General features: G+C 41.2%; 1 protein-coding gene across 2 annotated transcripts in view; it reads left to right on the top strand.

Annotated features, from left to right (window-relative positions):
* TAOK3 (TAO kinase 3) overlaps positions 1-24,200 on the top strand; it is a 182,772-nt gene extending 158,572 nt beyond the window's left edge. The window contains exons 15-21 of one of the 2 annotated variants that reach the window (XM_059041075.2): positions 1,186-1,422; positions 3,127-3,255; positions 6,891-7,094; positions 13,450-13,689; positions 15,233-15,445; positions 21,618-21,800; positions 22,831-24,200. In XM_059041075.2, coding sequence (XP_058897058.1) covers positions 1,186-1,422; positions 3,127-3,255; positions 6,891-7,094; positions 13,450-13,689; positions 15,233-15,445; positions 21,618-21,800; positions 22,831-22,992 — 1,368 coding nt within the window. In that variant the 3' untranslated portion in view covers positions 22,993-24,200. The remainder of the gene's footprint in view (positions 1-1,185; positions 1,423-3,126; positions 3,256-6,890; positions 7,095-13,449; positions 13,690-15,232; positions 15,446-21,617; positions 21,801-22,830) is intronic. The other variant, XM_067015109.1, reaches the window with a different exon arrangement.
* The last annotated feature ends 533 nt before the right edge of the window (positions 24,201-24,733 follow it).

Below are 24,733 nucleotides of genomic sequence, written 5' to 3'. Positions count from 1 at the left end.
AGCAATATGCTATAGTGCAGCACTTCCCAACCAGAGGGATTTTGCCCACCAGGCAACACTTGGCAATTTCTACAGACATTTTTGGGGTTTTTAGACTTTTTATTTATTTATTTATTTATTTATTTTTGGCTGTGTTGGGTCTTCGTTTCTGTGCGATGGCTTTCTCTGGCTGCGGTGAGTGGGGGCCACTCTTCATTGCGGTGCGCAGCCCTCTCACTGTCGTGGCCTCTCTTGTTGCAGAGCACAGGCTCCAGACGCGCAGACTCAGTAGTTGTGGCTCACGGGCCTAGTTGCTCCACGGCATGTGGGATCTTCCCAGACCAGGGCTCGAACCCATGTCCCCTGCATTGGTAGGCAGATTCTCAACCACTGCACCACCAGGGAAGCCTGACATTTTTAATATTGTCTTGACTTGGGACGTGCTACTGGCATCTGGTGGATAGGCCAGGGATGCTGCTAAACATTGTACAATGCACAAGGTAGCCTCTCAAAACCAAGAATTATCTGGCTATTGTCAGTAGTGCCAAGGTTGACAAATCCTGGTGTAGTGGAAATAGTATGGCTCTGGAATCAGACAGAAATGGGTCTGCATCCTCGCTCTAATCCTTATTAGCTATGTGACCTTCAGGATATACGTTATGATATATCAAAAATGTATAGGGCTTCCCTGGTGGCGCAGTGGTTGAGAGTCCACCTGCCAATGCAGGGGACACAGGTTTGTGTCCCAGTCCGGGAAGATCCCACATGCTACGGAACAGCTAGGCCCGTGAGCCATGACTGTTGAGCCTGCGCGTCCAGAGCCTGTGCTCCGCGGCGGGAGAGGCCGCAGCAGTGAGAGGCCCGCGTACCGCAAAAAAAAAACCTTATAAAAATGTGTAAATATATTTTGGCTGAATGAATATATTAATTCCCTTAAGTCTCAGTTTCTTCATCTATAAAACGGTGGTGTTAACACCTACCTTACGAGTGAATAGAATGAATAAGTGAATGAGATGGTTTGTAAGATTAGAGATAATATAAAGAGCACCCAACTCAGTGCCTGGTACGTGTGAGTGTTCAGGAAATGGTAATTAAATTGATAGTGACAGTGAGAAATAAAATTATGCCAGCGGGTCCTCCTGCTTCACCTGAAAGTTTCTCTTCCACGAATCTGGTTACCTGAGTTCTGTCCCCAACCCAAATCAGGTTACACGACAGATCCATGAGCATGAGCAGGAGAACGAGTTGCGGGAACAGATGTCAGGTTATAAGCGGATGCGGCGCCAGCACCAGAAGCAGCTGATCGCCCTGGAGAATAAGCTGAAGGCTGAGATGGACGAGCACCGCCTCAAGCTACAGAAGGAGGTGGAGACACATGCCAACAACTCGTCCATCGAGCTGGAGAAGCTGGCCAAGAAGCAAGTGGCTATCATAGAAAAGGAGGTCAGTATGCGCACACATGCCCTCCTGCCACAGCCAAGCCAAGCCTGTTCTAGTCCACAGCATCCTGTAAGCTGGAGGCGGGAGTGGTGTGCTTTTGGGGGATGGAGGGACAGTACTGCTTTGGGGAAGGGGGTCCAGGCTTTATGGGGCTACTTAAAATTGTCATTAAAAGTTAAAAGAGTAACTGAAAGTATATATTGCATTCTTGTCCATTCAGATATATTCTGAGCATGAGTCCCCTGATGGGGGTGTGATACACATAAAAAGAACCAAAATGCTTCTATCCTATGGGAACTTGCACCACTCAGGTCTGTTACTGTGCCTGCCTCACCTACAGTCCTCTTCAAAAGAAAACTGCTCTACAAATAGTCCCTTTTAGTGGCGATAATCCCTGCCTACAGCTGATTGGACTAGGGATGGGCACCTGACCAATGGCAGCAAGTAATTGATTTGGCTACTGCTTGGGTCTTCTAGGGACCATCTTTCTTCCCCATCCAGGTTCTAAACTAATTTTAAAAACAGACAAGAAGGTAGTGCAGATTGAGTCAAAATATCACTTTATTACTGATAAATATTAGATAGGAGAAGTGATTTATATCTGAATGGAAACAGGCCTAATAATACCAAACAAAATTAAACACACTTGCCCACCTAGGCACTGGCAGTGCTAAACCAGTCGCCTTCCCCATCCCCACCCCCAATGAGACTTACATAGTATGGAAAAGCAGGGGTGAATTTGTGCTCCCTGGGGATGGAGTGGCCTGGGGACAAGGTGCCAGGAGTGTTTCAGTAATTACGCTCTCTCTCTACATGGAAGGAAACATCAGAATTGTAGAGCATTCCCCCAAACAGCCATCAATCTATGAGGCAGTCTGGCATGAAAACCTCTGCCCAAACAGGGGCGATGTTGATTAAATAAACCAGTCAGAGTCTTTCTTGGGAATTTGATTTGGTAAATATGTGGAAAGAATTGTTCATAATGGAAAAGTTGTTGATAATAGAAGCTAAAGGTGAAAAGATCCATAGAAAGAACCATAAAGCATACTTCTCTCTATATTCCCTAAGTATCTTATCGTACATATGTGCTTCGTCTAGATGGTTCCCTGAAACTTAGATTTGGTTGCTTTCTTTTGATTGGGTTATCTTTTGTTTGGTCTGTTTTCTATCCATTTAGGAGCCCCAAAAATGTCCTGATATCCAACTATTGTGGATTATAGCAGATGACTCAGAAAGTAAAATGTCATTAACTTTGCCTGTTATACTAAAGATGACCCCATTCAAAAATCTGATAGTTGAAATAACCAATTAGAGAGTTAAACTCTTGGGAAAAAACTGGCCAGTCATTGTTATTTATCCATTTTTATAATTTAACCCTTAGGCCACCAATAATATGATAATAATCTTTTATTATAATCCTTAGTTCACCTTTCATACCATGTATTTTGTATGTGTTCAGTAAAACATGTTTATGATTTACCTTCATGTCTTTCCCATAATTGGGAATATATTTTTCACTGGTAAAAATTTCAATTTTTTTTCTTGTCTGTTTAAGATACAGGAGAATCAAAATAGGCATTTACTTATCTGTGTTTTAGTTGTTTGTTCAAAAATACTTTTGGACTCTTTTAATGCATTCGAGAATATAGACAGCTGAATTCTGTGTGAAGAACAATTCATCCTATATTGCATTTGTTATTTTATCAGGCAAAGGTAGCTGCAGCAGATGAGAAGAAGTTCCAGCAACAGATCTTGGCCCAGCAGAAGAAAGACTTGACAACTTTCTTAGAAAGTCAGAAGAAGCAATATAAGATTTGTAAGGAAAAAATAAAAGAGGTAAGAATACTGATATTTTGTAATCATCAAGTTGCCATTAGAATGGCTGGAACTCAAAATTGATTCGTCTTACATTGTGATCAATAGTGCAACCCATTGATTCTCTACCTTTCCAGTAGAATCACCTGAAGTGGTTATTAAAACAGTTTGCTAACCCACCACTAAATTTTCTGATTCAATGGATCTGGGGTGAAGTTTGAAATGTGCATTTCTAACAAGTTCCCACATGATGCTGATGGTGCTGGTCCACGCACCACACTTCAGGAACCATTGGCCTAACTCTAAACCATTCTTGCCTACTTCTGGTTTGTTCTGCACACTTCAGCCAGTGGTCTTTTCAAACCATGAGTCTCATCATATCACTTCATGATTTTAATATTCATTGGCTTCCCATTGCTCTTAGGATAGATCAAAATACTAGAAGTCCATATGTGGTCAGCTACCCGCCTCCCCTCCACTCTCATCTCGCACCAACGTTCCCCCCACCTGCTTACCCTGCTCCTGACTTAGTGCTGCTTCTGCCACTGTGGTCGCTTTTGGCTCCTCAAACGCGTCAAGCTCTGACCTTCTCCAAGGTCTTTGCTCTCACTCTTCCTTCCACCAGGGTGCTCTCCCCACCCCCACTTCCAGTCCCTTCCCAGCCTCCTTGTAAGACTAAGGATTGCTTATTAGAACCATAACTTAAATTTCACTTCCCCAGGGAAGCCTTTCCTTGACTGCCTTGACCAAGACAGGTGCTTCTGGTTTTACAACACTAATTTTCAATCATATATATATGATTGGGAAAAAAAAAATATATATATATATATTTTTTTTTTTTTTTAGTGATTATTTGAGCTATCTTTCCCTACTAGACAGTAAGCAGTAAGAGAAAAGACCATGTCTTTTTTTTGCGGGGTGGGGGGGGCTTATGACTGTATCCCTGTGTCTGGTACATGTGAATATTTGATAAATGAGTGACTGATTCTTGAATGTTTGGTTGAAGACCTCTAGTGGACTTAGAGAGTCCCCTTGAGGAATTGCAGTTTGATCTGAAAGCTCAAATTTCTTCACTTCTCCTTTTACCAGTACTTACAGGTGAATTGCCTGCAGTTCCATAGACTTTCCTCCTCATGAGACTTAGGACTTCTTATTTGTGGACTAGTAGTGTATTTTAAGGTTTAATAGCATTCAGATGGGACATTGATTTAGTGTATGAAATCATTCGAGCTCATATTCTAAGTTAACAATGTGGGACTTAGCAAGATTCCTCTCCAATTCTTTTTTAATTAGGAAGTGAAAGCAAGCGGGTTGGGGTGAGCCTCAGGATCTTTTGCCCTGCCCAGATGAATCACTGGTAATTGTTGGAACCAACAGAAATTTGTATCTGCTCCGCAGTGCCAGAATGGAAAGAATCTCTGACACTGTAAGGTCTAGAAAACCAGGTTGTAGAGAGAAATAGCCAAAACAAGAAGATTCACGTGCTCTCCATTTTCTTTTAGCTATTGTTTGATCTTGATTATTATATCATAATAGAAAGATGTTGCTGGATCACAGAGATAACCTTGATTTTTCAATAAGAAATTTTGGAATTTTCTCAACTGAAGATATTCTTATTTCTAACTCCATGTGTTCACTCATGCTCTGGAGGCCATACTTTATGGCTGCAGCCACTATTTTGAGCATTTGTACCACTAAGGTATTTGGAGATTTGCATGAACTCCATCTTTAGAAGGTTTTCCCACAGAACAGCATTCAAAAGTCCCCACTCTGTCCTCTGGAACAGGGCTATTTTTGGTTCACCATACTCAGATTTATGAGTTTGAGAGACCACAGGCCTAAATGTACAAGTCCTTCAACATGCTCATGGAGAAAAACAAGCCTACACCCAATTTAAGATTGCCTCTATAAACCTTTCTATGCAAAGCTAGTATTACTCCTTATGAAGTAAAGCTTAGTTCAGACTATTGAAAATGGCATGTATGTTTAGATATTGATATAAAAGGTATCGTCTTTGGGATGACAAAACAATATCCGTTACCCCTGCTGTTGATAGATAACAGGGGTGTGGGCAATACAGAATGGTGAGTGGTCCAGAAAGCATTTATCCTTGATTTTGGAGTGAATTTTTATGATCATCTTTGAATTTGGGTGTGCAACATAGTGGTTAATGCCAAACCTAAGATTGAAGTCACAGCATCAAGAGATGCGTCCGCCAGCCTTCCTGTGGTGATCCCAGCTTACTCCGTGCTGGAAACAGCTCTTTCTCTTGTTGATTCTAATATTTCACTTGAGATTTCACTGGAACAGGAAAGTTGAATGTTGATTTACCAAGATTTCTTGGCTAAGTGCAAAAACAATCTAAATAGTGTGTGACGGCCACATCACAAAACATCAAGTAAAATAGGTATTGGTAAATAAAGGAGATTTCAACTGAGTAGTTAACCAAGTATTATAGGTCCAGCTTGTGGGTGTGAACAGTATGAACAAAGAAGGGTGCCCTGTACTTTCTCTAAAAGTGGTCTTCTTACTTTCCCCATAGACTAACATCTTCTTAACTGTTCTGATTTATTGCTTTCTTCCCTTTACCCATATGGTCTGAAACAATTATGAACTTTGTCCTTTTGAAAATATAGGTGGTGTATTTACCCTCCAATATCAAATAAAGAGTGCTCATTCCTGAAATTCAAACTAGTGACATTTGCAGCATTACCTCCTGTCTGTGACATCTTCCTACTTCTCTCCATCTTGTCACCACCTCCTCTGTCTAAGCCCCGATCGTCTCTCGCCTGGACCTTTGCAATATCTTCCTAGCTATCTCCGTGGACGTGCTCTTGCCTCCTTCATCCTGTTCTCCACGTGGCAGCCAGAATCGTCTTTTACAAATACGCCTTGTTATGACACCCCCACACGTATATAAAATGCGTTTCCCCTGTGCTAAAACTCAGCGCCCTTGGCCTGGCCTGTAAGGTCCGGTAACAATCCTGCCTGCATGTCCAGCCTCATCTCACGTCACGCTGCACCACCCACCCTGGCCTTCTGTCGGTTCCTTGATCGTACCGTGTTTCCATTAACCCACCCGAAGGGTTTTACTCAGGCTGTTTCCTCTGCCCAGAGTATTCTTCCCTCTCCTTTCTCGCTGGTTAATCCCTACAGATTTTTCAAATTTCAGCTTAGCTGTTACCAAGATCAAATATTTTTTATTCAGTATCCTTCGAACTAAGTACTTCAGCTGCACGGTAGTTATCACGGTAATCTTCAGTTCGTTTCTGTGGTTCTTTGATTGATTTGATTCTAGAATGTAAAGCCCCATGGTGGCAGATACCATATTCTTTTGCTCACCGTTGTATCCTTGTGCCTTGCGCAGTGCCTGTTGGACGATAGGAACTCAATAAGTGTGTGTTGATTTAATGAGTGAACTGATCATTTCTGAGCATGAGAAGCCAAAGACGTGAAAACTAACAAGTCTCCCTCTCAATTGATAAGAAAAAAGGGAGGTGGGGGGAGTGTGTGTGCAACACCAAGCCTTTCTGACCTTACATTCTCAGTTGCTTTCAAAATAATTTAATCTGCATTGCAATGAGCTATTGTATTTCTTTTTGCTTGATGAGACTGGCATGTTTTTTGGGGTTTTGTTTTTGTCTGCTTTTGTAAAGGAGATGAATGAGGACCATAGCACACCCAAGAAAGAAAAGCAGGAGCGGATATCCAAGCATAAAGAGAACTTGCAGCACACACAGGCTGAAGAGGAAGCCCACCTTCTCACTCAGCAGAGACTGTACTACGATAAAAACTGTCGTTTCTTCAAGAGGAAGATAATGATCAAGCGGCACGAGGTGGAGCAGCAGAACATTCGGGAGGTATTTATTCTGTTCATTACCACTGCGTCATTGACCTAAAGCAGTAAGCTTTGTGAGGGTCATGACCCTCTGTCTGTTCTGTCCATTCCTATATCCTTAACCTGTACAGGTGCCAGTGCAGTCAGTGCCTGACACAAAGTAGATACACAAAAGTGCCAGGGAATGAATTTACCAGTGATAAGAGAAAGCCCATTTATAGAACAAGGAATCAACCTTTTCCAAATAAATGTAATAGAATGTTCTTGAACACCTATTATAGGCCATAGCATGCAGTGGAGAATCGAAAGAAGTAGAATAGAAAATTTTTGCTTTTAGCCTGTTTGTCAAAGACTTGCGTTTTTGTGACTCTCCATGAAACACTTAAATAACATAATGATGCTCTACAGTTATGTTAATTCATTCCATCGTCCAGCACTTACGTAGTGCCTTCTTTGTGCCAGGCACTGTGCTAGAGATGCCAGGGCTATTGAGAAGCCATCCTCCCTGCCTTCAAGTAGCCCTAAGTCTAAGAGGGGAAACAGACATGTAACAGACTAATTACAATGTAATGTGTTAGGTTTAGTAATCGATATAAATAAACTCTCACAGGCATATAGTCATGAAAGGGCTTGGAGGATTCTGTGATTGATGGAAAGTTGAGTGTTCTGGGTGTGGGGAGTTGAGTGTTCTGGATGTGTGGAGTGGAGTGTCAGAACAGGAATAGTGGGAAGCAGGATGGAGGGCCTTGATTCTTAAGGCAAGACTTTTAGATTTCTGCCTGAAGGCAGTTGCATGGGCATGAGAGGGTTTTTAGCAGAGGAATGACAATGAGAGTTCTTTGTTTTGAAGAATTATTGCCTCAGTGTGAGGGTAGCCTAGAGTGGTGAGAAGTAAAGTACACTGAGGTCAGTTAGGATGCCCTTTCTCCAGTTCCACCTGGAAGAAGCAGTGAGGATAGAGATTAGATCTGAGTGACATTTCTGAAGCAGAACTGACAGTAATTCAAACCAAATGCTGTGAGAATTTCAGAAGAAGGAGGAGTCAAAAATGAATTCAGAGTTTCTAATTTGGGAAATTGGACGAATATGATGTTATTCACTGAGATGAGGAATACAGAATGTGAATCCGTTGCAGATACAAAGTTCAATAGGAAATCATTGTGACCTAGAGTAATCTGAGAAGCCCTCAAATGAGCTAGCACATTGGTAGAAACATCAAAGTTGGATAAATATCAAGTGTTAGCCTGCATGAGGGAAACAAGCCCTTCAGGCACATTTAATGGGAATGTGAATTGGTGTAAGCTTTTTGGAGAGCATTATTCAAATGGGAGGAAAAAAGGGTGGAGCAAACTAAAATTTACTGAACACATATAATCATGGGCCAGGCTCAGGCTCTATCTGTGTTATCTCATCTTATTGGAAGAGAGAGAAACTAAACATTTTCAAGCCAGGCAGTGAGTGATGTGGCTAAAATTCTACTTTACAGAGATTAGCCCAGTTTGGTGGTGATGCACAGATTGATTAGAGCGTGCATTGTCAATGGGGGCAATATTGCCCCCCAGGGGGGCTGTTAAAAATGGGTTCTTGTGGGGGAGGGGGTCTTAGGTATTACAATGACTTGTGCCCCTCTGAAGGGCCATAGTACATGAAAAGCTGTACAGTGTATCTGTGGTGTTAACATTTCAGAGGTGAGGATGATCTGGGAAGGGGGGAAGTCTAAAAAGGCTCCTGATAGGGACAGTAATAGGGGAAAAACAGGTTGAGAAATATCAACTAGAGGGAAGAAACTAGAAGCAAAGAGATCAGGTGGTAGGAATAGGGTATAGACAAAGATAGTGGTGGTAGTTGGCAAAAGAGAGATGGGTTTTAAACATTTCACGCAAAGGAATTTATTGGAAGGATATGGGGTAGATGACAGAGCTGAAGACCCAAGCTGGAAAAGATGAAGAATCAAGCTGGGAAAGCAACTTCCATGACCTAGAGGGCAAGAGCTAATGGACATTCCTCAAGGCATTGCCATTTGGATGTACCTCCTCCAACCATGTTTCATCTTTGTATCATTTCTGCTTAAGACTCAAATTCCTAGGAGAGATAGAACGTGATTGGGTAATGTGCTTATTCCCTTACTCAATAGTGTCTCTGATTCCAGATAGGGTGGAGTAGCTTCTCAAGCAAAAAGAGGAGCGTGTTAACAACAGAAGGGGAAATGGATACTGAACCTACAAAAATGTCCACTGTTTCATAACTCTCTTCTTTTGTATTTTTTTCATTTACTATCTAGGACATATAACTCTGCCTCATTCTTTTTAACCATCAATAGTATTTGAGGCGGGGGGTATGACTATAGAATAATTTATTTAATGAGTTACTTCTCAGTAGATATTTTGTTGAAGTTATGCAATATTACTAACAATGCTACAGAGAACATCTTTGTATACATCTTTTTACATGTATGCAAGTACTTTGTAGGATATAGTATTCTCAGGAGTAGAATTTCTGGGTCAGAGTGTACATACCTAAATTTTTAATAGATATTGCCAAATTGCCCTCTAAGGGTTTATAACTCCCACCAGCAAAAACTACCTATTTTCCTCTACCTTTGCCAAAACTGAGTATTACCAGTCCGTTTCATTAATGAAAACATTTAAAAGGATCACCATAGGCTGAGTTGAGCCTCTTCTATCACTACACACAGATGCTCACTATTTTCTAACCAGTTATACAACTAAGAACTGAAACTAAGAAAGTATTAAATGTCATACGCTAACAACATCTCCACTTAAATTTTGAATTCTAGTTCTTACTCAGTGTCAGTGGGCATGAACACAAAAATTTTGATTTGAGTCAGATCACTTGCTTTTAAAGAAGTCAATAGTGCTTCCATTGAAACTTAAATAGAATGCTTGGATCGTGGTTGGGAAGGGTTTATTAGGGGATACACCCTGGTTCCACATCTTACGCAGGAGTTAGGTTCAAATAATGTATATGGAAATGTGTTTCTTGGCCATGGTGTACAACCATGGCCGTATGTTGTATGTATGTTTCAACCCTAAGCTCACACCCAGCCTGGCAAGATGCTCACTGTATGTGATGTGGGCAGGGGAATGCAAGCCACGTGCCTCTCATCTCGTGCTCCCTCCAAGGCATATATACATGGAATGCACTGGTGGGCAGAATCACCGGTACCATGAAATTTGTTTTTGTGTTTTTGCTCAACTCATTTTATTGAATGTGTATAAGCTAGAAGTGCATTTGATGTGGCTCTACTGTATATTGTGTCATTTGTACAGATGAAGCAACCATAGCGTGATGTCCAGATAGAGCAGAGGAATTTTCTTCAGAATATAATATTCCAGACTGAAAAAGCATAAAACAGGAAAACATAAGCCATTCATTTGAACATTTTTAGTGGAAAATATTGAAAATCTAAAAACCTGAGTTTTAGCCTCAGTTCTACTTTATAGAAATTATATGATCTTGTGTTAGCCTCTCAATTCCCAAATGCCTTACTATCATATATTAAAAGGGTAAATCCTAACAATTCTTAACCACTGCATAGGGTTGCAACTAGGATTGAACAAGATATATGAAATCACTTTAAAAATTGAAACTACATTACACATTATTATGTAGGTACAGCAATGGGCTCTTAAAAAGCTGAATAATGTTTTTATCCCATGGTGTAAAATATTATAGGCAGCTTACCACTTACATCTCAGCAACTCAGATGTATGAATTAAAGGTAATTAATTAAAGGTAATATGCCAGATATTCACTTCTCAATACAGAAAAATAATAATGACATTTATATATCCCGAAGCATTTTCTTATGGTCTTTTCTTTCATCTTCACAAGAATAGTAGTTCATAATGGGTACTACTGATATTATCCTCACTTTACACCTGAGGAAACTAAAATGTAGATTTAAAGTCTTGCCCAGTGCCATACATAATGAGTCAGCAGAAAAGCTGAAACTGACTCACACCCTGAATTATTTTTCCATTGATTCTCAAACTTTAGTATATATCATAATTACCTGGATGGCATGTTATGAACTCTTGTTTCTTCCAGGTCATTCTGATGCAGGTATTCTTTGGACAACATCCTGAAGCATTCCATTAAACACAAAGAGAAGCATTCATTTTCTTCTGAAAGTGTTGTTTGCTTTATATCTTTTTTACCCCCTGTGAGTTTCTGGGCTTTGGACAGGTCAGACTCAGTCTGAAACTCTCCATTTAGGAAAATGTGTGGGATGTATAAATGCCCAATATTGGGACTCCTGGTCCTCAAAGGTTGAGAATGATAGAATGATCTAGGAACAGAATCTTCAGCCATTGAAAGGGCTTTTCCTTGGTTTTAGTCTCTGAGAAGAGCTCACCATCCTTTGGTGCCACCTAGGGGCCGGTTAGTGATTTTTAAAAGAAGACATTTGATGGTCCAGGTAAGGAAGGAAAAGAAAAATGCGGGAGAGGATTGGGGGAGATGCTCTGGAGATTATCTTTTACTCCTTATAACAAATGAAATGGCACTTATACTTCAGATATTTCCCCACTAGAAAATAAGCCCTTGATGGGGATGTACTTGTTCACTGCCCCATTCTTAGTGCTTAAAACAGTGCCTGACACATAGGAAGTATTCAACAAATGTTTGTTGAATGAATAAATAAATGAATGATTAGCAACTTTGCTCCAGTAACGGATGCTGTGCTGTTTAAAGGACTTCTCTTCAAATGGATGGAAGGCTCAAATATGTAAGATATTCTCAACCATGCCAGTACACAAATGTTACTGATATCTCTATGAAAATGATCTTGCATTTTCTTTATAGCGGATGCCATTGGAAAAGAGAGGCACCCTATTGTTCTGGTTTAAAGTTCAGCTCAAGGACTTTCTCCTTTCCTTGCCCTTCTTAACTAGTAGTAATAACGCCCTTTTCGGAAATCTTACAGCATAAAATTTCCGAAAGTGATATCAGTTATCTCTTCCAACCTTGTACTTTTTTTAAAAAAATTTACACATAAAACTTATTTCCCTGTATTAATCAAGCTTCTTTTGTTTGCGTATTACTGAAATTTATTTGAGCTAGCTTAAACCAAAACCTTTCTTAAAACCCAGTAGCAGTCATACAGCTGGACCTACAAGGAGAGCTTAGAACCAGTCAGGAACTTGGGAATCAGTATATTCCCTGCACTTCTTTCTTTTTTTCTCGTTCTTCTTGCTTTGAAGCCCAGCTTTCTCTAATCCTCAGCCCTCATAGCAACGGGTGGCTACCACATATGTCATTTTTATATGCCCCTCAGTTCTAGCCACACATGGAGATTAACTGTCCCTGAATCCAAATTCCCAGGAGAGAAGATAGATTGATTCAGTTTGCTGTGAGCTGAGGATATACTTCAATAAATGTCTTATTACTGTTCCCTGTTAGAGTGTTAGGAAGTTGAGCACTGAGTGATGGCTTAGTAAACATTTTTATGTACCCAGAGCGCACATGGTTCAGATCTTTGATATAGTGCCATTTAGGAAATATCCTTGAACTGGGGAATGAAAATATTTCGCCAAACTTCCTCCCTCTTTTTTTTTTTTTTTTTCTGGTTTCCTTTCTTTCCCCCTTCAACGAAAGAGAGAGAAAGACATGAGTAAAACTGGGAGGAGCAGAATGATTAGATCTAGAAATGACCAAACAGATGGTAATGGAGAAGATGAAAGGGGAGAGATCTCACCTGCTTTTTCCCAGTGAGCCCTGACCTCTGAGATTTTGAAAAATAGATAGTTGGCCTACTTCTAATACATGCAAAAACAGGGTGTTTCCCAGAAAACTAGGAACACTGCAGACATTATCAGTTTAATCCAGCGTTTCTCAACTCTGACTGCATATTAGATCCACCTAGAGAACTCTTAAAACTATTGACGTCAGGGTCCCACTCCAGACAGTTATCAGAATTTCAGGTTATAGGACTTAGGCATCTTACGTTTTAAAAGCTTCCTCACATGATTTTAACGGGCAACCAGCCAGGATTGAGAACCACTGACCTAACTAAAGAAACACGTATTTAGACCCATGCATAACACATCACCTAACTAAGATTCACAGCAGCCCTGTGAGGTAAGAAGGGGTCAGGTAGAATAACAGTAATCCTATTTTACAGGTAGAGTAGTTGTGGCTGTGAAGTTGCCCAACTTGAAAGTGGTGGGTCCACACACACAACCTGTCTCCAGGGATTGTTCATCTGTCTCATTAAGTCATGCTGCCAAACACTAATGGGTTTCATTAAGAGACAGTTAACAGTGCCATTCTTTGCCATCCCTCACCGAGTGGTGCCTTCCCTTCAGTTTGTCTCCATTCATCTCTCTCCATGTATCTTTTCTTCCTGAGTGCAGGAACTAAATAAAAAGAGGACGCAGAAGGAGATGGAGCATGCCATGCTGATCCGGCACGACGAGTCCACCCGAGAGCTCGAGTACAGGCAGCTGCACACATTACAGAAACTCCGCATGGATCTGATCCGGCTACAGCACCAGACTGAACTGGAAAACCAGCTGGAGTACAATAAGAGGCGAGAAAGGGAACTGCACAGAAAGCATGTCATGGAACTTCGGCAACAGCCAAAAAACTTAAAGGTGAGAGGAAATTTTCCGATTTATGCTCCAGGACACAGCCAAGTTGGATCAATGGTTCCTACACCTGGAGGACTGTCAGAGTCACCTGGGAAACTTCGTAAAATTACAAATTTCAGGACCCCACATCTACTGAATCAGAATCTCCAGAGTCTGGGTATAACAGACTCCTAAAGAGATGTTGCAGGGCAATATGATCTCTCCACTTCTTCTTTGTATCCATTATGCAATTTCTCTGACCCCTTCATGACCTTCCCTCTCTAAAATTATAACACATGGACTAATAGCAGTCCATGGTTCTAATCCCAGGAAATGAGGAAGTTACCTGACAGGAATATAGCAGATAAATTGTATCAGTCATGCCAGTCCGATAATTGGTTGTAGCTACCTTGAGTGCTATTCTATTGAGAAAGACTCTAAAGCCACATCCACACTTAGTAAGGAAAAGTATGATTTATTAGTGACATCTGTCCTGGGCATGGGAATTGGGAGCGATATGCCAGACATTTATTATCCCTGCACTAGAAATATGGAACTCCTTTGGCGTGCACGACCTGCAGAGAATTTTAGCTGACTGCTAATTAACAAGCTATATGGACTAAGCCATTGCTATTTGTCAAGGGAGTCACTGTTACTGTTGACAAAGATATAAGGCCAACCTCAACCGCACTGGCCTTCTTCCTCTCTAGCCAGATCCTAACTTGTCTAATTAGTGATCCTTGTCATCAAAACCCCTCCATGTGTTCATGAAATATACATGTAACTGTCAGGCAACCTGATGGAATGCCTTCTGGGCTTATAATAGTAAACCCCACCTCACCCTTGCCAAAATGCATATTTCATATTGCTACATGCAAGTAGTGGAAATGGGTTATGATGTAAAGTATAAGCCACTGTTGCCCTTTATTGATTTTTCAAGGAAACACAGAGCAGTGAGAGATGGCTCATACATTGCCATCCCCTTTCTTACTTGGAAGTGGAGGAAAACAGTTAAAGGGGGAAGGGGAGGGGCAACAAACAATAGGAGACACTGAAGATTTTGACTAGAAAACCACTGAAATAATGAACAATCTTTTAACAAACTAAGCTTCATAGTATTCCAGAGTCATCTTAGAGTTGTGATCTTGTAACAATTCATTTTTTAAAATCTATTTGTAAATTCAAAACTACTTCTATTCATTTGATATTAAACCAAAGTATTTTAGGGAGGGTGGGAGGGAGGGAGACGCAAGAGGGAAGAGATATGGGAACATATGTATATGTATAACTGATTCACTTTGTTATAAAGCAGAAACTAACACACCATTGTAAAGCAATTATACTCCAATAAAGATGTTAAAACAACAACAACAACAAAACCCAAAGTATTGGTAAAGTTAACACCTGTCTGTGACACATATATTATTTTCATTATTACTGATTAGTAACGTGGGTCACTGCACCAAAAGACAGTTGGTCTCAGCACCTATATTGTATCATGAGAATGGAAGGCTTTCTGTATTTACTATTGTGTCTTTATTTTCCTTTTGTCACTTTTTCTATACAGGCCATGGAAATGCAAATTAAAAAACAGTTTCAGGACACTTGCAAAGTACAGACCAAACAGTATAAAGCACTCAAGAATCACCAGTTGGAAGTTACTCCAAAGAATGAGCACAAAACAATCTTAAAGACACTGAAAGATGAGCAGACGAGAAAACTTGCCATTTTGGCAGAGCAGTATGAACAGAGTATAAATGAAATGATGGCCTCTCAAGCGGTAAGTGGTTAGGTTCGGTGCCACGGCTTCAAGAGCTTTGGGAATCAAGAAAATTCAAGATCCAGCCTTTTGGTCCCAAGATGATTCTTGCGCACATTTAGGATATTGGTGTTTTTCTGCCCAGAGAACTGAAGGAAATGACGACGCTGAATAAAGCCAAGCCAGAGTGGATACTTGCTGGAGTGTGTCTTATAAGATGGAACTTGAGGAATAACATGCTAAAATCAGACCTGTGGCACATAGGGACTTTGAGGGCAAGATGTGATAGATGTTGCATGTAATATCATACTCTCATTCATCAAAGATTGCACAACTAATGTCAGGCACAAATGAATAGACACGCAGACACATTCACTCAGTAAACTTTTACTAAACATCTGTGCTCAGCCCTCTGCTAGGCTCAGAGATAGAGTGATGAGCTAGAGAGACGACAGTGGTCCCTGGCCTCACATTTCTGTCAGTCAAGTAAGGAGGTCAGATAATTAAGCAATAGAAATAAAATATAAAAGTGCTTTGAAGTGGGAGGTGCCAGCGGCTATGGGAGGTTGAGTAGGAACAACTAATCTGGTCTAGGGAATGCTTCCCTGCAAGAGCCAAGAAGCATGAAGCAATTTATTGAAGCAAACAGGTTCCATGGAAAAGGGCCTACACGCTTTTCCAAAAGATGGATAGTGTACATTTGGGGACTAAAGAACTTTGATATGAGCCCAAAGTTCAAGGAGGAGGATTGTGGGAGCCCAAAATGGAGAAGTCATAAAGGTCTTGGAAGTCAGGGATGGGAGCTTGCCTGGTAATTCAGTGAAGATTTCACAAGGAGATGAATCTTAAAGGGTAATAGTTGATCAGACAAGCACAAATGGAAAAGCTATTCCTGGCAGACGGTACAGTATATATGAAGACTCAAAGGCCTAAAAGACATGGCACATTTGAGAAACAATGAGTAGTTGATATGGCAGGAGTATAACAGGCAGCTGGTGGATAGGCAGGGGTCAGAGCCTCAAAAGCTGGGAATGTGGACATTATTCTATCAGCAATACAGAGCTGCTAAAGCCTGTTTTGGGAGGGAAAGTGACAGGACCAGATGTGTGCTATAGAAAGATACTGGCAGTAATGTGGCAAATATAGGTAAAGAGACCTGTTAGGAAGTTATTATAATAGTCCAGGAAAAAAAAAAATGAAGGCGTGAACTAAGAGAGAACATGCTAATGGAAGTGGTGAGAAGGGAGAGAAGGATTTGATAAATATTTAGGAGGTAGAATAGATAGAACTTAGGGACCAATTTGAGAGGTAGGTTTGATAACAGTGGAACAGGTCATCATTTTACCAAGATAGAAAAATGGAAGGAGGGGTGAGTTTGGATGGATGTCTAGAAGATACTTGACTCATTATGTGAGCTCTGTGGGTATCTAGGTAGAGAGGTGCAGAGATGGAAATCTGTAGTTCAACAAGGTGTCAGCATTAACATCAAAAAGTTAGTCATTGTTCTATGGGGGCAGTTGTAGCTATTCGGAATACCTGAGATCTCCCACGGATAGGCGATAGTATTAAAGAGGAAGAGGACTCCGGACAGAGTTGTGGGCATCAACATTTGAGGGCTGAGTAGATGGTGGACCAAAGAAGACGAATAGCCAACAGTATGGAAGGGGAACCGAAGAGAGTATGTCATAGAAGCCAGAACGAAGGTTTCTAGTTGATGATTTCAAATGTTGCAGAGAAACCATTTGGGCCCAGCAGTAGCTTTGTCCATTGTTTGTCACAGACAGTGGAGTGGTGGAAATGGAAGACATTCTAAGTAGATTGAAAAAGGGATTATAAAGTGAGATAGAAACTGTAAGTGAGACTGCTTTCCCCAGATTCTTGTCAGTGAAAAAAAAAGGAGAAAGAGAGCTATAGCTAGAGGAGGAGACAGTTAAAAGAGGTCTTCGATTAATTGGGAAAGGCTTAAACATGTCCTTAGCCGAGGATCGGAGCCAATGTATTTCATTCATTCATCCAATAAGTATTTATTGAGTGCCTCTACTGCACCCCAGGCATCCAGGAATACTGTGGTGAATAAGACAGTCATCAATCATGTCGCCATGGAGTCTATAGAAGAGTGGAGGACACAGGTGTTGGAGAAGTCTCTGTGTAACAGCAGAGCAAGGGCAGTATGCCCACTGAGTGTAAACCAAGAGAGCTAGGCTGGCCTGGAGAGTCAGGAAAGGCCTGTCTGTCACAATGATTATTTAAGCTGCAATGCAGGGAGCACATTCTAGGCAAAAGGAACTACATTTGTAAAGATGGGAAAGACCATTGCACTTTTAAAGAACTCAGAGAAGTCCATTGTGTTTGGAATATAGAGAACGAGGAGGAAACTAACATGAGAATAAGGTGAGAGGAGTAAAGGGGGACAAGATCATATAGGGGCTTGTAAGCCTTCTTAAGAATTTTGATCTTTATCCTAAAAGCAGTGAGAAGCCATTGAAGAGAATTAAGGAGGAGACTGACATCAAATTTGCATTTTTGAATGCTCACTCTGGAGACACGTGGAGAATGGCCTGGGAGGTGACGAGAGTGGGTGTAAGGAGGTCGTTTATAAGGTTGCTGCCTTTACCTGGGTGTGAGGGAGGGGTGGCCAGACTCGAGAGGGGACAGTCAGGATGAAGCAGACAGTGACTCAGTTTGAGAGCTAGGCAGGAGGTGGGACTAGGAGCGTTTAGAGTGAGAGAGTGAGAATGACCCCCAGTCTCTAGTTTGAACAAAATGGTAGATGATGCCATTTATCTATATGGTAAAAAAGGAATTGGAGATTGGGGAAGTGGGAAGGGAAATATGATTAGTTAATATTGATCATGTTGAGCTTGAGGCTGGGAAACATCCAGATGCAGATACCTCATGTAGAGTGGATAAGCTAGCCTGCACCTCAGAAGAGAAGTCTGAAATAGAGGTGTAGATGTGGGAGTCATTTGCATAAAGATGGTAACTGAAGCCTTTGGAATAGATGAGCTTCCTTAGGAAGGGAAGTTAGAGGGAGAAGAGCGCCCATGACAAAGCCCTGAGGGAACACCCACATGTAATGGCCCAATAAGGTAGGGAGTAGCTGGAAAAGGAGAGGAGGGGACTTCCCTGGAGGCGCAGTGGTTGAGAGTCCACCTGCTGATGCAGGGAACACAGGTTCGTGCCCCGGTCCGGAAAGATCCCACATGCCACGGAGCAGCTGGGCCCGAGAGCCATGGCCTCTGAGCCTGCGCATCCAGAGCCTCTGCTCCGCAACGGGAGAGACCACAACAGTGAGAGGCCCCCATACCGCAAAAAAAAAAAAAGGGGGGGGGAGGGAAAAACCAAAAGGATGTGGTGTCTCGGAAACAAGAGAGTTCAGGAAGGAAGGGGCAGTCCACAATATCAAGTGTTGCTGGGAGGACAGGTAAGATAAGGACCCCTCCAGGGTGGTCATCAATGACCCTCCTGTGAGCAATAGAAGGGGAGGTGTAGGAACAGAATGAGGAGTGCAGACAGGGGTTAAAGGTAAGGAGAAGGGGAGAGAAGTTGGTAGGGTCATAAAGATTGATGGGATTTTGGTTTTGTTCATGTTTGTATTCTCAGCATCTGCTACAATGCCCGGCATACAACATGTGCTCAATGAATGTTTGTTATATAAGATGCGAGAGAACAGGATCAGGAGTATAGGTTCATGATTGCTCTTGAATAAAAGGAAAGAAATAACCCTTCCTTCTGAGGCAGGTAGGAGATAAAAGTACAGATGATAATTACGGCAGTCCTTTACTGCCCGCTTACCATGTGCCAGGCACTGTTGAATTTTATGTGTTATTTCATTTTTGTGAAACCCCTTTGACCTTTGAAGTAGTTACTTTTTTAACCCTGATTTACCTGTGAGGAAACTGAGGTTTATTGAAGTCAAGTCACTTGCTTAGGGCAAGGGTTGGCAAACTTTTTCTGTAAAGGGGCAGGTGGTAAATATTTTAGGCTTTGTGGACCAACAGAGTCTCTGTCGCAACTACTCAACTCAGCTATTGTAGTAAAAAAGCAGTCACAGATAATATATAAATGAGTGAGTGTGTCTGTGTTCCAGGAAAACTTCATTTACAAAAATAGGCAGCAAGCCAAATTTGACCCTGGGTCCATGGTGTACCAACTCTTGACTTAGAGGGTCACTTAGTGGTATGTAGCTAGTGGTGGAGCTGCGATTTGAACCCTGTTTGGGGAGACCCTGTAAGCCTAGATGCCTGGCCACTACTACATTATGTTGCTTCTGTCACATCCTTTACTTGAGCTTAATCCAATAGAGGGAACAGACATGATATTTACCTATACTTTTATACAACTTTTTAATGGATTTGGTATGTGCAACTTTGTGGGGTGATGAATACCAAATGCTAGAATATCCCCTGATTTCTAGACTGACACTTCTTTAGAGTCAGAGCTGGTACAGAATAACACAGTTACTGACATTAATAATAGAATGCCAGAAATAAGAGAAGATGGGGGTGTTTCAGTGGTCTAAATTGCCTGTAGAATGAGCCTCTCACCCACTTGGCCAGGGCTCATAACAATTAACCAAGCCAAGTAGAAAAGAATAGACTTTCATTCCCTTTATTGGTAAGAAACCTCCCATATCAAGAGGGAATCGATAACAATCTCCTTGGGAGCCAGTAATCCCTTCGGCATTTATCTGTGAAGCTGTTGCTGCTGCAGACTGACTGTTCATTGTGTCTAGTGTCTCTTCTCCCTTCAGTTCTCATTGGGAAATGAGAAGAGCAGCATCCTCTCTAGTGGATTTTAGTGAAAGCTGGTTAGGGTTAATTATTAGAAAGTACCTTGGAAATATGATTCCATTATTTATTTTGTGTTCATTTGACATAGTATATTTCTCCAAAGCACTAAAGAAGACACTATGCAAATAACTTTCTAAAACTATTCTAATAACATTTCAAAAAGTCATAACTCAATCAAGATATTAAGAAATGTTATTAATTGTCACAAATTGTACAGAAGAGGGAAGGCAGCCTAAGGTGGAGAATAGGTATCTTGGCAAAGTGGTCTCAATGGAAACATGCAGATATACTCAAGGTAGACAGAACTGTCTAATTCAAGGGTTCTAATCTCATAGTTCCCAGATGAACTGAGGGCCTGCTAAATCTAGACCAAACCAAGTCTGGTGGGACAGGAAGGTCTTCATCCCTGAACACAGTCCTGCTAATGGCCCTAAATCTTCAACTGTGCTCATGGAAAGGCTGGCATTCCTGCTGGCTGGCTTGGTCCATTCCCCATACAGGATCAGTATCCTGGTGTGTAATACAAAGGACAGATGCTACAGGGAGCAAGGGAAAAACTTTATTTGGATTTCACTGCTTCAAACCAGAATACGCCCCGTAAGATTATCAAGGTTACCTTCCGTGGGGAGGAAATTTTGAACCACTTGAGTTTTAGATGGCTGGCCATAAGGATAAAGTATAGCCAATGTTACAGGGACCAACTTTACTTGCTAGGAGCGTAATGGTACTGTGGTATTCCTCAAATGTTATGGAGATTGGACTCATTTTTTTTTTAGAGCTAAGGATATCTAAATGTATAATAGTTTGGGGGTTAAAGATATCTAAATATGGAAATGGTTAGTCAAAATAATGATAACACCGACTATTTACTGATCCTTTGGTATATACATCAAGAACTATGCCTGGGATTTTATATGAATTCTTTCATTTAATCCTCACACCAGTCTTAGACAATAGGAACTATTATTGTTATTTTCTTGAGATGAAGAAAATGAGACTTGGAGATGTTAAGTAACTTGCCAAGGTAACACACCTAAGTGAATGGTGGGGTTGGAATTCCAGCTCGGGAGTCTGCTTCCAGAGCCCACAGGCTTAATTACTGGAGCGTGGAGCCTTCCTGACTCCTGCTAGTGCGGTTTTAAGAAAACCAGGTTTCCTTAAGAAAAGAATGTTTTTGTTTTCTTAAGAAAGAATGTTTTAAGAAAAGGAAGTGTTTTTAGAACTTTGTAGCCCATTGGGCAGAATGTACTATTTTTGATTCCTAACTCTGAAAGTACCCCCCACCGGGCATCTGTTTTTCTGAGAGACCTGTTTCAGTCCAAACAAGGAAGCGTCTTCCAGTAGTCACCAAGTTCTGTAAGCTAGGAGTGAATCACAGTGTATGTCTTCTGTACCCGCAGTTACGGCTAGATGAGGCTCAAGAAGCAGAATGCCAGGCCTTGAGGCTACAGCTCCAACAAGAAATGGAGCTGCTCAATGCCTACCAGAGCAAAATCAAGATGCAGACAGAGGCACAACATGAACGTGAGCTCCAGAAGCTAGAGCAGAGGGTGTCTCTGCGCAGAGCACATCTTGAGCAGAAGGTATGAGCATGTTGTCAAGGGTCCTGTACCGCTGGGTAGAGGACGGGCGTGGCTCTGCCTATGTACCGGGCAGTTTAACAAAGGTGCTGTTCCCCTCATACCTGCTTTGATACTCCTGGTGCCCCTGAGAGGTAGGCATAGTCCCCATTCCACAGGCAGGACACTGAGGCTCAAAAGGCTTAAGTTACTTGCATAACTCTGATCCCACAGCCTAAGTTCTCTCTATTATATTACTCTGCTCAGAAACCTTCCACCTTCACAGCCTGAGGACTGACACGGGTTACTGGGTAGTTGATTTGACGTATGAAAGGTACTGTGAGTTAATAGCGTGGCCACTAAATGTCGTGAGGAAGCCAAATACAGATTTGGTTTTTATTCTCAGCTATTTCTAAACCAAAAGAAATCACCAGCAGGGCTCTTTAAAAAAAATTAAAATGAAGAGAGGCTGATATTGCCATACATAATAAATGTTATCAGAATTGAAATATTCATTGTTTTAGATATTGCTGGGGAATATGAAGTAGAAAAGATGTCATAAAGCATCTCAGAGCTGTTAAGCATGTATTTGCTTAACCAGTTATTCGTGCTTTCTTCTGGTAGTTCCCAGAGATCAACGTGTGAGAGACTATTTTCCCAGCTCCTGCCCTAGAACTAAATTGCTAATGACCCAGGGGGCTTTGGGCTCTTTCTGGGAAAGCAGCACAACTTAATTGTGCTTGAGTGTCTTTTAGCTTCTCCCGAGCCATCTCCTGCTGAGACAGGACAGTGACCTAGATTGGCCCAGCTGCTTGGCTTGCTAGAATGACAGTGCTGGCCCCAGGTGGCCCCAAACATTTTTATTCTTGTGAGCAAGTTTTAAATGTGATGGATTAGACACACAACATTTATCACAGGACTCTCCCAGCCTGCCCCAGACTAGTTTACTCTTAGTTCCTGCGTGTTTGTGTGTCATCTGTGTGCATGTTATGTGTATATATATGCCTGTCTGGAACTCCTTTCCATTAAGAACTGTTCATTGTGCTTATTTCAGATTGAAGAAGAGCTGGCTGCCCTTCAGAAGGAACGCAGCGAGAGAATAAAGTACCTATTGGAAAGGCAAGAGCGAGAGATTGAAACTTTTGACATGGAGAGCCTCAGAATGGGATTTGGGAATTTGGTTACATTAGATTTTCCTAAGGAGGACTATAGATGAGATTAAATTTTTTTGCCATTTACAAAAAAAAAAAAGAAAGAAAGAAAACAAAAAAAATTCAGACCCTGCAAAACCACATTCCCCATTTTAACGGGCGTTGCTCTCACTCTCTCTCTCTCTTACTCTTACTGACATCGTGTCGGACTAGTGCCTGTTTATTCTTACTCCATCAGGGGCCCCCCTTCCTCCCCCCTCCCGTGTCAATTTTCAGTGCTGGCTGAAACCTGGCCATCTCTTCTATTCATAGTACACGTCACAGTATCGATGTGATTCAAAATGTTTCAGTGAAAACTTTGGAGACAGTTTTAACAAAACCAATAAACCAACAACAACAAAAAAGTGGATGTATATTGCTTTAAGCAATCACTCATTACCACCAATCTGTGAAAGTAAAGCAAAAAATAATAATAATAAATGCCAAGGGGGAGAGAGACACAATATCCGCAGCCTTACACCTTAACTAGCTGCTGCATTATTTTATTTTATTTTATTTTTTTGGTATTTATTCATCAGGAATTAAAAAAAAACAAAGTTTTATTAAAGATTGAAAATTTGATACATTTTACAGAAACTAATTGTGATGTACATATCAGTGGTGACATATTAATACTTTTTTGGGGAATGGGGGGTGGGTGGGGTGAAGAGATCTTGTGATTTTTAAGAACCTGCTGGCAAGAGTTTAACTTGTCTTGAGCATATTCTGATTGTATCATAATCATTTTCTGCTGTTGCAGAGGATGTGAATACACTTAAGGAGCTCACAGAATCCCAGTAGCACAAATTGGGCTTTGGCAAATCGTGTATTTTGTGTATAGAAGGAATTTAAGGAGAGGTATTACTTATTTTCATATTGTATTTTAACTGTTTCTCTGATCAAATTTTTTTACTCCCTCCTCCCAGTCCTCCCCACCTCCCTCCTTTTCCAATTCAGTATTTGGAGTTCAACACTGTCTCTCAATCAGATCATCTTGATCTTTTTTCTTTATTTCCCTGCCCCTCCCTAAGTCCCATATCTTGGTCATAAATATTGCATTATTCACACTTTCAAACTGTGTATTTTCTTACAATAAAAAATGATGAAAAAAAAAAGGCTTTACTTCTTTTGCATGCACTTTAAAAAACAAAACATTTTTCAGGTTCCAAGGAAGAGCATGATAACTGTCAGAGCTTTTAATTATATTTGTAAATAAAAGTGTTCATCACATTGCCTTGCTGTGTTATTGTAGCAGGAAGTTTTCCCTTCTAGGTTCATCAGCTCCTAATGCAGAGGGAGAGGTGCTCTCCAGAAGCTGTTCTCCATGGCCCCTCAAGAAGAACCATTCAGGATTTTCAGGTAAAGCCGTGTCTTCCAAGTTCTTCTGCAGGGCTGAAGATGGGGTTGTACTGTCTAAAGTGGTCAACTGCACCTTTTTACCCTTCAGAATAGAAGAAGGCACATGTGTGCACATGCACACACACACGTGCACAGACGTGCACCCACAGTGTGCCAGTCCTAGGACCATGTATTGCTGAGAGAAGTGAGGCACCTTAAAAGCAGGCTATGAAGAAGACATTTTAACCAAATATTTGAAATGATCCTACTGTAATAGTAGATTCCGCCACCCCTCATAGCCAGCTTTTATTAGAATAACTTTATGTACATGACAATGAGGTAGTAAAATCTGGAACTTCTTGGAAACGGTTTTGGGGTCAAGACAATCTCAGTAAGATCTCATTCTCTCAGGGTTCTGAGTCGTAGTCA

Source organism: Kogia breviceps, chromosome 15 (genome assembly GCF_026419965.1).
Source record: "Kogia breviceps isolate mKogBre1 chromosome 15, mKogBre1 haplotype 1, whole genome shotgun sequence".
Classification (NCBI taxonomy): Eukaryota; Metazoa; Chordata; class Mammalia; order Artiodactyla; family Physeteridae; genus Kogia; species Kogia breviceps.
This window is presented reverse-complemented; position numbering and strand designations above follow the sequence as displayed.